We start from the raw sequence: 14,425 nt of genomic DNA, 5'->3' as shown, positions 1-14,425 counted from the left end.
TGCTTTGCCCTTCTTTGACGAGGGGCGGGACTTGCTACATAACCGCTTCCGGGTTGTTGGGTGACCTTGAGCCCTCCTAAGCGAGATGGCGGTTCTCTTAAAGCTGGGTGTCCTCTGCAGTGGCCAAGGAGGCCGAGGTGAGGTGTCTTAGCCAACGGAGGTTCCTGCTGCGGCCTGGAGCAGGGGGAGGGAAGGAGTGAGGGCTCGACCGCCGGGGAGTGGGACGTCTTGAGAGGAAGGGACTTCCTCTTCGGCCCCCGAGGCGCCTCTGCGGACGCTGCCCAGACTGCTGTAGCCCCAAGGCCCAAGTGTTTACCTGGTGGCGGCTGTCCCCAGCTGGTACTTCCAGCCTCTGGGCTGCGGTGGTGCTACCGGGCTAATGTGAAAACAAGACTCCTGTTTGAGTGTGGGTGGAAGGAATCAGTTTGGTAATCTGTTTGGAGACAGCGGCTTTCTAGGTAGTGCCATCTTCCCTCGATCTAGCCATGGCTAACCTAGAGCTTGCCAGGAGACTTGACTGGTTCCTGAGTGCTGGCATGACAGCCGTGTACCGCCACTCGGGGCTTCGATAATCATTTTAACCAGGCACTTGGGTTATACAAAACGCTTAAGAGGCCGGTATACAAACACGAATAAAACAATTTTTACCCTCACAGAATTCGGGGGTTGCGGGGGGCGTGGTACAGATAGTGTAAAGCAAAAAACTGTTGTGTTATATAGACATTGTTAATGTGAGTCCAGAGAAAGTTTGGGGTAATTGTTCTGGAAGGACTAACCTGTCTTAGTTCTGCAGAGAAGTACAGTATAGTTAGCAACTGAGCGCAGCAAAAGCAATGGTTAAGGCATAGAAAGATGCACAGTGTGAGATAAAGTGGAACAAATAAAAATATTTTGAAAGCCAAAGTATGAAGTTAGCCTAGAAAGGCGAAATAGAACTAAATCACAGAATTAATTTATTCTATTCCGAAGATACAGTTTTTCTTTGTTGCCCAGGTTGCCAGTAACATTGAAAGGCTTGATAGGTTTGCAGCTAGGTTTATTTTTGTTGTTATTATTTCTTAGGCTGGCCTGAAACTTGTCCTGGTCCAGCCTTCTAAGTAGCTGATGTGCACCACCTTGCCTGGCAGTCTTTTTCTTTTGAATTCAGCGTCTCATGCATGCTAAGTACATGCCCTTTTGCCAACTATATACTCGCAGCCTAAACTTACTGTTTAGTACTAGTGTAGTAGATGGCCTTGATGGAAATAGAGCAGGTTTAGAGGCAAGTCATGGAGACGAATAAGGCACTATTGTGGTAGACCAGGCTGGTGAAGTCCTGAGCTTGGAAGGTACAAGGAAAAGAAGGCAGACTCAGGGAATGTTATGCCAGTAGGATTTGGTGACTTATAGGAGGGAAATCCCTGACTGGCTATTGGCTGTTATTGGGTTTCTGGAACAGACATAGGAAGTGTTAAAAACAAGTTCCACAGTTGAATGGTTGGGAAGTACAAAGGATTTGGGTACCACTTCACAGAAGCAAGGAAGGAGAAGGAAGAAAGAGCAGAGGAGCTGGGGCTGCCACTGAGTTGGTAGAATGCTTGCACAGGCCGGTGATTCTAGTGCGTGGAGATGGAAGATCAGAAAGTTCAAGGTCAGAGGCAAGGGAGAAAGAGTGAGGCAAGTCTGAGTTAGAAGCCAGCCTGGTCTGCATAGAGAGTCCCAGGCCAGCCAGTGCTACAAAGTGATATACCCTGTTTCAAAATATACCCTGTTTGAAAAAAACAAACCCCACTTCTGGGGGGCGGGGGAGCGAGACTATTAAATTATTTTTTTTCCTGTTTGTGTGCAATTAGCATTCTTGGAGCTAATTAAACCTTTGCATATGTTGCCTAGTTTTGAGCCAGTATTATGAAGTAAATGCAGTTTTTGACTGTGCTGGCTAGTTTTTGCCTAGTTGATATAACTTAGAGTCACTTGGAAAGAGAGAATTTAACTGCCGATTTGCCTCCCTCAGATTGACCTTTGGCCATGTCTGTGAGGAACTGTCTTGATTGATAGTTAATGTGAAAGGACCCAGCCCACTGTGGGCAGCACTATTCTAGGCACCTGTACCTGAGTTAAGTAAGAAAGCTAGCTGATTGTGAGCCAGGGAGCAAGCCAGTAAGCAGCACTCCAGTGGTTTCTGCTTCACTTCCTACTTTATTTGTTGCTCTGATTTCCCTCAGTGATGGACTGTGACCTGGAAGTGCAAGCTGAAATGAACCCTCTCTTCCCCTAAATTGATTTTGGTCAGGGTATTTATCACAGTAACAGAAAGCAAACCGGAACATTCTTCTGCAAAATGAAACCGAACCTTAGAGAGCTGTTTAACTTAGCTGTTTGTCATCCTATGGCTAATCTGTGATGTAGCTGGGTAAACATCAGTTTGTCTTTTTAGTCAAGAGGCGGGATCCAAAGGGGGCAGTAAGGAGGGGTTCGGGAACACACATGAGATTCGGTCTTGAGAAGGAAGAGGGCACTAGGTGAGCTTCCTCAACTAAGTTTAATATCTTGAGGGCAAAGACTTCTGTGCTTATCTTTCTTGCTCCGTTGCGAAGTACAGTCTTGAGTGCAGTTAATACTAGATAACTAGATGAGTAAAAGAAAGAACAAGAGACCACCGGTTTTTTAATAAATGAAATCCAAGAGGCCCTTTTGTATACATGACTGATTAGTAGGAGTCTGCAGATTTTTGTTGTTTTTGAGACAGGGTCTCATGTCATCCCATGCTGCCCTCCCACTCCATATGAAGGTGAAGGTGACCTTGAACTTCAGCTCTGTTTCTCATGGGCTGGGGCTATATGTGGTGTTGGAAATAGCCTCATGCAGGCTAAGTAAACAACCCAGCTACATCCCCAGCACAGATTTCTTTTTTCTTTTTAAAAAAGGGTTTGGGACTGGAGAAATGGTTCATTGGTTAGGAGCACTGACTCCTTTTCCAGAGAACCTGCATTCTCTTCCCAGCACCCATATGGTGGCTCATAACTATAACTCTAGGTCTAGGGGAGGTGTGTAACTCCAGTTATATGGGGAAGGATGTCTGTGGGCACCAAACATGTACATGGTACACAGACATACATGTAAGTAAGACACTCACATGTGTAAAAATAAGTCCTTTAAATAAAGTTTATCCTTTAAAAAAACAAATCCTTATAAAAAAGTTTGAGGGGCATGCTCGTGGTAGTTTAGAAAGCCTCTGCCAGGAAGTGCTCACGACCCCTGTCTTTCTTTCTCAGCTCTGTTACTCCGAAGCCGGGTGGTGAAACCTGCTTCTGTCTCAGCGTTTCTCCAGGACCAGCCTACCCCAGGATGGCACGGCACACAGCACCTTCACCTGTCGCCAAGGCACCACTGTATGTCCTCTCTGCCGATGCTACTGTTTTAGGTGTAGGGTGTTGTGCCTGCGAGGGTGTTGGGTTCCGGGACCTGGAGTTCAGACAGTTGTGGACTGTCACTGGTGCTTCAGCCATCTGCACCTGGGCTGACCACCACACATTCGGCAGGCCTTGGTGTCTCTCTGGCAGTCTCTCATGTGTGCCAGTCCATAAAGACCTAGCTTACACCCCTGGGCAGACAGTGCACACATGAGTGATGCCATTTGTGTTCACAGAAACTCTTCTGGCCTAACTTCACTGTCAAAGAACAGCTCTGTAGAAAGTCTGTTCAGTATAGCTAGTTACTGGTTTGTTTAGTCAATGGAGAGTAGCCTGCATAAAGTCTTACCTTGTGGACTGAATCATGGATTTATAGCTGGAATTTTTTTTAGGTTGATTAAAACCATGTGGAATTTCCTAGATAAATACTGTGTGGATATTCACGTTAGACGATATGAACATGAATAATGAGTTAACTGTATTTCCATTTTTTTTTTCTTTTGTTTTGTTTTTTGAGACAGGGTTTCTCTGTGTTGTTTTGGTGCCTGTCCTGGATCTGTAGACTAGGCTGGCCTCGAACTCACAGAGAGCCTCCTGTCTCTGCCTTCTGAGTGCAGGGATTAAAGGCATTCACCAGCACCACCCTGTATTTCCACTTTTAAAATCCAGAAATATTTATTTGTCCTGGGTGGTCTGAAAATTGCCTTGTAGTTCAGGCTAGCCTCACACTTGCAGTATTTTTCTTGAAATCATAGTTTTTTTTATTTGCCTTTTTGTGCTTTGTGAATTCTTTTGAGGTAGGTCTCCCACTGTAGCTGGCCTAGAATTCAGGGTGTATTCCAGACTGGCACAGGCGTCGTGCCTGGCTGCTGAGATCAGTATTTGTAAAGTGTCTTGGTTTTTATTTATTTATTTATTTTGAGCTGAGGATTGAACCCAGGGCCTTGTGCTTGTTAGGCAAGCAATCTACCACTGAGCTAAATCCCCAACCCAGTTTTTATTTATTTTTTTTAACTTTTCAGTCCTCCCCAATTCTTAAGTCAGCCGCTTACAGTTGCATCTGAGTGATGAGAGGTTGGAGCGATTGGGTTTTTCTGCCTTTGTTAGATTTAGTAGTACTGGTTCTGAAGAAAGTTCCCCAAAGTTGTATGCATAGGTCTTAATGTGTATGCGCATGTGCATTTTTCTGAGTAGGAACTCCATCCTTTTGTCAGGTTCTCTAGGGAGTTTAGAGCCTCTTAGAAATGCCTAGAGCCACTGGGCAGTGGTGACTGGTGACGCATGCTTGCTTTTAATCCCAGCACTCAGGAGGCAGAGCCAGGTGGATCTTTGTGAGTTTGAGGCCAGTCTGGTCTACACAGAGTTCCAGGACAGCCAGAGCTGTTATACAGAGAGATCCTGCCTCCAAAAACCAAAAGAAAAAAAAAAAAAAAGAAGAAGAAAGAAAGAAAAGAAAGGCAACATTTAGAGCCTGTGTTGTTTCCACCTGTCTAAAATCAGCCTTTGTGTCTCACTTGTTTTGCACTGAATTGCAAAGGGCAGAAGGCCTGTACCATTAAAAGGCATCCTTAGACCTGTGCTTCTCTTTCGTTTGGCTGTTTAAGCTGTTTTTAGAACATACTACATTTGCCCCAAAGATTAGAGTTATTAGCATTATCATTTTATTTTTTGGTTGTTTGTTTTCTGTGTAGTTTTGGTGGTCTGTGTAGTTTTGGTGCCTGTCCTGGATCTTGCGCTGTAGACCAGCACTGGCCTCAAACTCACAGAGATCCACCTGTCTCTGCTTTCCGAGTGCTGGCATTAAAGGCATGAGCCACCACCACCCAGCTAAAGATTTATTTATTGTTTAGAGTAGTCTATTTGCATGTACTCCTGCATGCCAGAAGAGGGCACCAGATCTCATTACAGATGGTTGTGAGCCACCATGTGGTTGCTGGGAAGTGAACTCAGGACCTCTGGAAGAACGTGCTCTTAACCTCAAAGCTATCTCTCCAGCCCTGCATTATTATTTTAAAGAGGTCCATTAGTGATCACCAAATTACATCCATGAGATACCTGTTTCACTGAAGCCCAAAACTACTTTAATTCCACAAATACTTAGCCTGCCTACTGGCCTGTGAGAAAGTGTGTTTTGTGCTCAGAGACACAAAGGCTATGCTATCTGATTTATGTTCAAGATGGATCTTCGGTGTATACTATTTGTCATTCTAACTGTTTGAGTAGTCATGTGATAGGTTGAAGTTTTCTTCCTCAACTCCATGAATCTCTTCTTTTTTGTAGCTGGTTCCAAGGCTGCATCTCTCCACTGGACTAGCGAGAGGGTTGTCAGTGTTTTGCTCTTGGGCCTGCTTCCAGCTGGGTACTTCAGTCCTTGCTCTGTGGTGGACTACTCCCTGGCTGCAGCCCTCACCCTGCACAGTCACTGGCAAGTACAACAGTCCCTTTGCATTGTCTGTTTGGTCTGTTTGCTTCAAGCCTGTCTGTCTGTTTATGAAGAAAGCACTGATTGAAATTCTCAAGACTTCTAGAAAACTTAAAAACACACAAACAATTAATAGTGATCAAATAAATCTCGGTATGTGGGTAGCTTATTAATATTTTTTTTGAGTCAGGTAGCTCAGCCTAGCCTTAAACTTGAAATTGTCTTGATTCAGCCTCAAGTGCTGGGATTACAGATATATACTTCTGTCTTAACTACTTTTCTATTGCTGTGAAGAGATACTATGACCAAGATTTTATTCGGGGCTTACATTTTCAGAGGGCGAGTCCATGACTTTCATGGTGAGGAGCATGACAGCAGGCAAGTATGGCTCTGCAGCCATAGCTGAGAACTCACATCTTGATCTGAAAGTAGGAGGCAGAGAGAGCACTGGGGATGGTGAGAGTCTTTTGAAACCTCAAAGGCACCCCTAGTGACACCCCCAGCAAGGCCACACCTCCTAATCCTCCCCAAAGAGTTCCACCAACTGGGGACCAAGTTTTCAAATATGTGGGCCTGTGGGGGCCATTTTCATTTAAACCAGCATGCCCTGCATATATCTTTCTGCTTGTTTGCTGTCTTAATTTTAATAATCTTTATAGGCAGTTTGAACATAGTGTTTGTAAAGCCAAGTTCCTGATTGTCTCCCAATCTATTCCACCTGTATTCTTTTTTTTTTTCTTTTTGAGACAGTGTCTTTTGAGCCAAGAATGACATTTAATTCCTGATCCTCCTGTTGGCACCTTCCAAGTCCTGGGGTCACAAACCTGTGTCATCAAGTCTAGCCTTTCTCCTGTATACTTTTTTGCAGCCCCGCCTGACCTGGAACTTAGTAGGTGGTCCAGGCTGTCCTTGAACTCATAAAGACCTCTGCCTCCCTTGTCCTGGGATTGCAGGTGTGCACCACCACACCTGGCTCTTCCTCTTGCTATGTCAGTTTTCGTCATTCCATTGTGCTCTTACTTATTTAAGCCCCGTATCTGGTCACCATCCTTGGCTACAGCAGTAATCTCTGAGTTGACCTCCTTTGTGTTTGATGCCAGTACAGCAGCCCCAGTGATCCTGTTAAAATGTTAAGTGGGATAAATACTCTCTTTCAAAACCTTTGTCTCATTTTGCTCAAACTAAAAGAATTCTTAAAGTTTTGTACAGACTCTTTATGTAGTATTAGATGTCCAGTAGTTCTGTCTATTCTAAGGAGCTGAAGCAGGAAGATTGCTAGTTCAAAGTCAGCCAGGGCAACAACAGTAAGACCTTGTTTCTATTAAATGCTTGAAATTTCCAAGTGTGGTGGAACACATCTGTAATCCCCACATTTACTGAAGTAAGAGAATCAGTTTGAGTTCAAGGCTAGCCTGTGCTATATAGTGAGTTCAGGTTCAGCCTGGGCAACAGTGTGAGACCCTGTCTCAAGAAACCAAAAGAAAGGTTTGGAGAGGTGGCTCAGCAGTTAAGAGCACTGGCTGCTCATCCAGAGGACTTGGGTTCAGTTCCCAGCTCACTCATGGCAGCTCACACCTGTCTGTTCAGGGCCCTTGAACAGACATGCATGGAGGCAAAATAAAAAACAATGAATGAGCGGGCAGTGGTGGCACACACCTTTAATCCCAGCACTCGGAAGGCAGAGCCAGGTGGATCTCTGTGAGTTCGAGGCCAGCCTGGTCTACAGAGTGAGTTCCAGGAAAGGCGCAAAACTATACAGAGAAACCCTGTCTCGAAAAACAAACAAACAAACAAGAATGTAAAATAAAAAGAGATATATATATAATTGATATAAATATTATATATATTATATATATACAAGAAACCAAAATAAACAAAAGACTGCCCTGAGAGTCTTTAACACCCACCACCACCACCTCCACACACACCTCTCATTTCCAGCTGCTCCTTTCAGGCACACTGGCTTTCTTACTGTTCTTGAGATGTGCTGGGGACCCTGCACTCTTAGCATTCTGTCTGAAACTGTCACTAGTTACGTACTTGGCTTGTCCCCATCTTAGATGTTCACACTGCACTCGGCAGAGCTTCCCTAACCACTCACTCCGTTCTCAAATTTGTCATCTTTTCCTGGTTTTCTTAGGAGCACTCACTACCTTCTCATGTGTTACGTCATCTGTTCACTGTTTGTGCCTTTGTTCTTCCTACTCTTCCCTCTATAATTAAGTACAGATACAGAGCTGGACAGGTAGCTCAGTTGTTACAGTGTTTGTCTAGCATTTGTGAAGCCCTGTGTTCTCTCCTCACCATTCCAGGCATGGTGGTGCTTGCCTGTAATCCAGCACTTGAGGAGGCAAAAGGATCAGAAGTTCAAAGTCATCCTTAGCAACATAGCAAATTTGAGACCAGCTTGGGATACATAGCAAGATCTCATTTCAAAAAACAAAACCGTAACAACAAAAGAAAATAAAGTGTGTCTGCATTAAACTTATACAAGAATGTCATAGCACATCGCTTAAATTGTTAAAAGTGAGAACCATCCCTGTGGCCAAAATAGAAGATGGAGTAGTATTCAGCCACATGATGGGTGCAGTACTGCTCTGTGGATGAGCACTGAGAGCAAAAGCAGGCCAAATTAAGTGTGGTACAAAGGGAATGTCCTGCATGGTTTTGTTTGTATGAAATGCCAGACGAGGCAAATCTGTAGAAGCAAGGAGATCAGTGATTGGTTATTGAGTGGGCTAATCACTAGTGCTTCTTTTTGAATGTGTAAAAATGTTCTAGAATTAGTGATGATAGTTCACAACTCTGACTAGACTAAAAACCTAATGGTAAACTCTTAAGAAGGTGAAATTTGCCAGGTGGCAGTGATGCACCCCTTTAATCCCAGCACTTGGGAGGCAGAGCCAGGAGGATCTCTGGGTTCAAGGCCAGCCTGGTCTACAGAGCGAGATCCAGGACAGCCAGGGCTACACAGAGAAATCCTGTCTCAAAGAAAAACAACAACAACAACAACAAAACCCCCACAAAAACAAACAAACAAAGCCAACTGCTGTAGAAATGTAAAATCAGGTCACTCCTTATTTAGGATGCTTGTGCTGAAGACCAGGTGCGTGTTTCCTCTGGACACTGCCATCTGCCCTGGTTTGCTATGTTTTTTTCTGACTCACAGACTCCAGCCTTATTAACTTCCTCACTGCTCCTCAGAGATGCCAGGGTCCTTGTCACATCTGTTTGAGCGTTGTTCTCTTTCAAGTCACCCTTGCTAACGCATTTCCTCATGCTGCATATGTAGTTATCTTTTTTTTTTGGAGACAGGGTTTCTCTGTATAGTTTTGTGCCTTTCCTGGCCTCGAACTCACAGAGGTCCGCTTGGCTCTGCCTCCCAAGTGCTGGGATTTACGTCACCATCGCCCGGCATAGTTATCTTTTTCTGTTTCACTAGAATGTCTGTTTCTGCATAGAGGGAGCATCCCATTATCTATTGCACCCTTAGCATTCGTGACATGTTCTGGCATACAATACCTGCTTAGTAAACTCAGCAGGAGTGAAGACTGCAGAAGAGCTGGTAGATAGAGGAGCATTTAGTTACTGTCCACAGGATGAGCTCTCTTCATTACATGTTAGCAACTCTTGATTATATTTTGGTTTCCACTGTTGGTTTGTTGGTTTTTTACCATGAGTTGCTTTGACTAGTTATCTCAAGCACAGAAATAATTCCATCTGTGAAAGTGGTCACACAGAATCCCTGGAAGAGGCAAACAGTTACTGGAGTTACAGATAAAAAAGGCTCTGTGTTTTGAGTCTGACTTTTGGGGTGAGTGGGGTTATGACTTGTCTGTATGTCCTCTAACTGCCCTGTGCTGTGACTTTCTTCTCTTTAGGGGCCTTGGACAAGTGGTGACTGACTACGTTCATGGGGATGCGCTGCAGAAGGCTGTCAAAGCAGGCCTCTTGGCACTCTCAGCTTTGACCTTTGCTGGGCTTTGCTATTTCAACTACCACGACGTAGGCATCTGCAGAGCGGTTGCCATGCTGTGGAAGCTCTGACCTCTTCGGTCAACACCTTAGATTGTATGCCTCCTTGCCTCTGTTCTGTCGATGCCATTCAGCTCACAGTGAGGGGGAAATGAAGGATAAGTCCATTGGTGGGCAGAGTTGCTTCTAATTACATGGTTATTTTCAGAATTCATTTGTTGAGGAAAAGGTTTGAGAGGAGTTAGGTTCAATTAGTCATGAGTCTGGGTTCCATAGTCCACTAAGTTGGTGGCTTCCTGCTCATGAGACTCACGGTATAACTGCACATTTCATGAGCTCATGTTGCCTTTAACGACCATTTCTTGAGGAGAGTTCAGCTCTTTCCTGTTGTGATAAAAGGAGACTTCTCTACTTGGACTGGGAGGGAGGACTGTTCATCTGTGGGTCATAGACTTTGCATGAAATTGGAAAGTCTTCCATTTGGAGCCTCCCACTCTGTCCAGTTTGCCCCAGCTGTTGAGCATCTGGGGAACTTCAAATCAGAGGTGCTGATGTCTCCAATTACTGACTTTTCTTAAGTCTTGGGAAGGAATTCAAAGAAAGGTGAATTTAAAGAAGTTCAGTTAGGGAGTTCTCCTATGTGGGTGGCTTAAAATATGACAGATTCCAAACAGGCTTACTCTTCAGATAAGTGTCCCTTGTGCAGAAATAAGCTGTCCACAAGTAAGAGACTGAGTACTAAAGTGGTATTCCCACTGTGGGAATAGCTCATGAGAAATCAGACTCTGAAAAAGCAAAATTTTTAAATAAAATATTATATAATGGATATACATTGAACTTTTTTATGTGCTAGTATTCCTTGGTGTCTGGTTTTTTGGAAGTTTTGTTTGTTTGAGATAGTCTTACAGGCCTAGTCAGATCTGGGACTCTATAGGTAGGTAGTCTCTGCCTCCCGAGTGCTGGAGTTACAGGTTTCAAGTGCTAGGGTTATAGTTGTGAACCACAAAACTCACTTGTTCTCTTTTCATTTGAAATGGGTCTTAGTTTGTTGCTCAGGCTAGTATCAAAATCCTGGTCTCAAGCCGCTCTGTCTAGCCCCGTGAGTTGTGTATTGCCTTGCCTGGGTCTAGTTTTAGTCATTAAAACGGTTGTGTCCCTGCTGGGCATTGGTGGCGTACGCCTTTAATCCCAGGACTTGGGAGGCAGAGGCAGGAGGATCTATGTGAGTTCGAGACCAGCCTGGTCTACAGAGCAAGTTCCAGGATAGACTCTAAAGCTACACAGAGAAACCCTTCCTGGAAACAAACAAACAAACAAACAAAAACCAACAACAACAAAACTGTTTTACGTCCCAGCACTCAGGAGGCAGAGGCAGGCAGATTTCTGTGAGTTCAAGGCCAGCTTGGTCTACCAAGTGAGTTTCAGGACAGCCAGGGCTACACAGAGAAACCCTGTCTCAAAAACAAAACAAAACAAAACAAAAAACTCTGTTATACATCGGGCAGTGGTAGCACACGCCTTTAATCCCAGCAATTGGAAGGCAGATCTCTGTGAATTCGAGGCTAGCCTGGTCTACAAAGCTAGTTGCAGGACAGCCCAGGCTATACAAAGAAACCCTTTACACACACACACACACACACACACACACACACACACACACACGTGAGCGCCAAAAGAAAACAAAACAAAAATTATTGTGCCAGGTATGGTGGTTTACAGGTTATATGGGATTACATGCCTGTAATCCTAGCCTTCTGGGAGACTAAGGAAGGTGGATTGGTATGAGTTTCAGGCCAGCATTGGCCACAGTAGGTTCCAAGTCAGTTTGGCCTACATAGTAAAATTATTACTTAACAACACCCCCCCCCAAAAAAAACCCACTTAAGTAATTAAAAGTGGTGTATCCACAGCTATGAATCAGAGATGAGTTTTAACATGTGTGGCTTTAGCAAATAAGTAATTCACATAGAATGCCACAATACAAAAAGGACTCTTGATAGGCAGAAACAGGCAGCTTAAGTACAAATACAATATGAAGATCGAGTAGTAGGTATTAGAACTATGTTAGTACTAGGGTGTTCTGTGAGTGCCAACCTCATGTTCTAGCTACACTAACTCTAAGGCCTGATGAGTACTAAAAGGATATTTCACTCCCCGGGGACTTGCTGGGCAACAAGGCTGGGATGTGTTGCAATGACAGGGCCATCGGATTTCCAGGCCCCATTTGCAGCTTGAGTATGTCAGGTGACATGATCAGTGGTCAGTAATATCTTGAACAGTGCTGTAGGGAATTGGAAAAGTAAAGGGGGCTGCCGGCCTGATAGCCTCAGTTTGATCCCAGGGATTCACACGGTAAGAAGATGACTCCCATTGTCCTGTGACCTCTGCAGATGTGCAGTGGACACACATGAACCACACCGCCAAAAGGAAGATACAATTAAAATTAGAGGTGGATGAGAAGGCTCCGCGGGTGAGGGTATTTAACTGCCCGCAGGACAATCTGAATTTGAGCATCTTTCAAGCTGAGCATGTACAGACAAACAATAAATAAATGTAATAACAAGCTAAGAAGGCAGACTCAAGCACTGTGGTGGAAAGCCTGCCAGCTGCCTGTTGTTCTCCCGTGCAGCCTCCTGTGGCCAGGTTCAAAGTGAGCCAGCAGTGGCCTTGTAGTCTGTCCTGAGGCTCCACACTTGGTGGTGACCAATTGGAAGGTCAAAGGTGATCCAATAGCAGGGGCTTCAAAATGACCACAAAGCTAAAAGCAAACTGGTAACAGTAACTCCAAAGAGCAAAGCTCAAAGGCAAGCTGAGGGAGGCAATGCTGTTAGCCACTCCTTCCTGGCCACGAAGCTGAGGGGAAGAGAGAAATGTAACGATGTCTTCTTAGTCACACAGTGACTCGCCACGGGGAGAGCCTAAAAGAGCCCTTGAGCACTTACTTTGTGTGTTTGGATGAAGGGAGGGCCATAATCCTGTGAAGGTCAGAAGGCGTCCTGAAGGAGTCAGCTCTTCTCCATGTGAGTCTTGGGGACCCAATCAGGTCATCGAGCACAGCACCAAGCACTGTCTCCTGCTGAACCAGCCATCTCCCTATCTCTAAGCCAGATCTTTTTTTCAGACTTTTTAAAAATAGGAAATAGGGGTTGGGGATTTAGCTCAGTGATAGAGCGCTTGCCTAGCAAGTGCAAGGCCCTGGGTTCGATCCTCAGCTCAAAAAAAAAAAGGAAATATTCTTCTCTCATACAATACATCCCAACCAAGGTTTCCTCTCCCTCCACTCCTCCTAGCCCCCCATCTCCCCTCTTCCCCACACCCACTCCCCCTGTTTCCTCTTCAGGAAGCAGCAGGCCTCCAAGAGACAACAGCCAAACAGGACAAAACAAGGTTGGACAAGGCAACCCAATAGGAGGAAAAGAGTCTCAGGAGCAGGCAAGAGTCAGAGATACACCTGCTCCCATGTCAGCAGTCTCAAAAAACACCAAGATAACAGCCAAAACACATATGCAGGGGACCTGGTGCAGTTATTTGTTATTTTGTGTATGTGAGTTTTGCTTGAATGTGTGTGTGCACGCAAACGCTCTTCCTAAGGACAGTGCCCATGGAGGCCAGAGGCACCAGATACACTTTCATATATATCTATATCTATCTCTATGGATATGTATACTATATATATGGATAGTGCTCCTGGAAGCCAGAAGAGGGCACCAGATACACACGCATGTGCACACACATTAAGAACAGATTGGTTGTAGCTAACACTCAAGAGCAGCCTTAGCAGGATGTGGTAGCACCTGCCTGTAATTCCAGCAGCTGGGAGACAGAGACAAGAAAACTACGAGTTTGAGACCAGGCTGTGCTACAGAGTGAGACCATCTCGACAACAAAAACAAACCAAAAAAAAATGAAACAGAGGAGGAGGAAGCTTTTCTCTGGCTGTCTTGTAATTTTAGCACTTCCAAAGTGAAGATGGATTCTGATGGCATTAAGTGTTTGCCTTTCGTTTGTTTTTCAAAACAGGGTTTCTCTGTGTAGCCCTGGCTGTCCTGGAACTCTTTGTGTAGACCAGGCTGGCCTTGAACTTCAGAGATCCACCTGCCTCAGCCTCCCAAGTGCTGAGATTAAAGGTGTGCACCCCTCCTGCAGGCTCTGTTGGCATTAAGGGTTATACTATGTCCTGGTCAATAAATGTCTTAAATAGAGAAATGAGTCAGGAGAGCACACAAAGCTAATGAAAAAGTACTAGTCACGGGAGAGTGGAGCTGCCTGATGTGAACACGGCTTTCTCTGTGGGTCACTCCCACGACATTGGGAGTCCCCACACTGGGCTCGTTTGGCAGCTGCAGACAGTGAGCAGAGGCAAAGCTGGCACTGAGCCAGCCGCAGCAGCCGTGCCAGGTGCCCCATTCTGTTTGGAACTTCTTGTGTGTCACCAGCATGAATGACAAGGAAGGTGTGGCAGCCAATGTAAAGGAATAGTGATAAAGACGAGCACCCACAGATGCTGCAAAACCCTTCTGGGGAGATGATGATTTGGAATGAATTTAATTCTAATTTGGAGGTGATTTGAAGTGAATTTAGTTCTAATTTGGAGGTGATTTGGAGTGAATTAGTTCTGTGCTCTTTTTTTTCTTTT

General features: G+C 44.9%; 1 protein-coding gene across 1 annotated transcript; it reads left to right on the top strand.

The window, feature by feature from the left end:
• Positions 1-30: 30 nt before the first annotated feature.
• On the top strand, positions 31-10,626 carry Sdhd (succinate dehydrogenase complex subunit D). Its single transcript, XM_036192279.1, has 4 exons — positions 31-137; positions 3,255-3,371; positions 5,673-5,817; positions 9,696-10,626. Exons 1-4 carry the CDS (start codon positions 86-88, stop codon positions 9,859-9,861), a joined length of 480 nt encoding a protein of 159 aa, XP_036048172.1. The 5' UTR covers positions 31-85; the 3' UTR covers positions 9,862-10,626.
• The last annotated feature ends 3,799 nt before the right edge of the window (positions 10,627-14,425 follow it).

The sequence above is a fragment of the Onychomys torridus genome, chromosome 7 (genome assembly GCF_903995425.1).
Source record: "Onychomys torridus chromosome 7, mOncTor1.1, whole genome shotgun sequence".
NCBI lineage: Eukaryota > Metazoa > Chordata > Mammalia > Rodentia > Cricetidae > Onychomys > Onychomys torridus.
Note: the sequence above shows the minus strand (reverse complement) of the source record. Positions and strands in the feature narration are given on the sequence as shown.

Bases quoted from the DNA above. Each gene is read 5' to 3' on its own strand.
- Sdhd (XM_036192279.1), top strand. From the start codon at position 86: ATGGCGGTTCTCTTAAAGCTGGGTGTCCTCTGCAGTGGCCAAGGAGGC. The intron at 3,372-5,672 runs GTATGTCCTCTC...TCTTTTTTGTAG, and splicing joins CCTGTCGCCAAGGCACCACT to CTGGTTCCAAGGCTGCATCT. The intron at 5,818-9,695 runs GCAAGTACAACA...TCTTCTCTTTAG, and splicing joins CTCACCCTGCACAGTCACTG to GGGCCTTGGACAAGTGGTGA.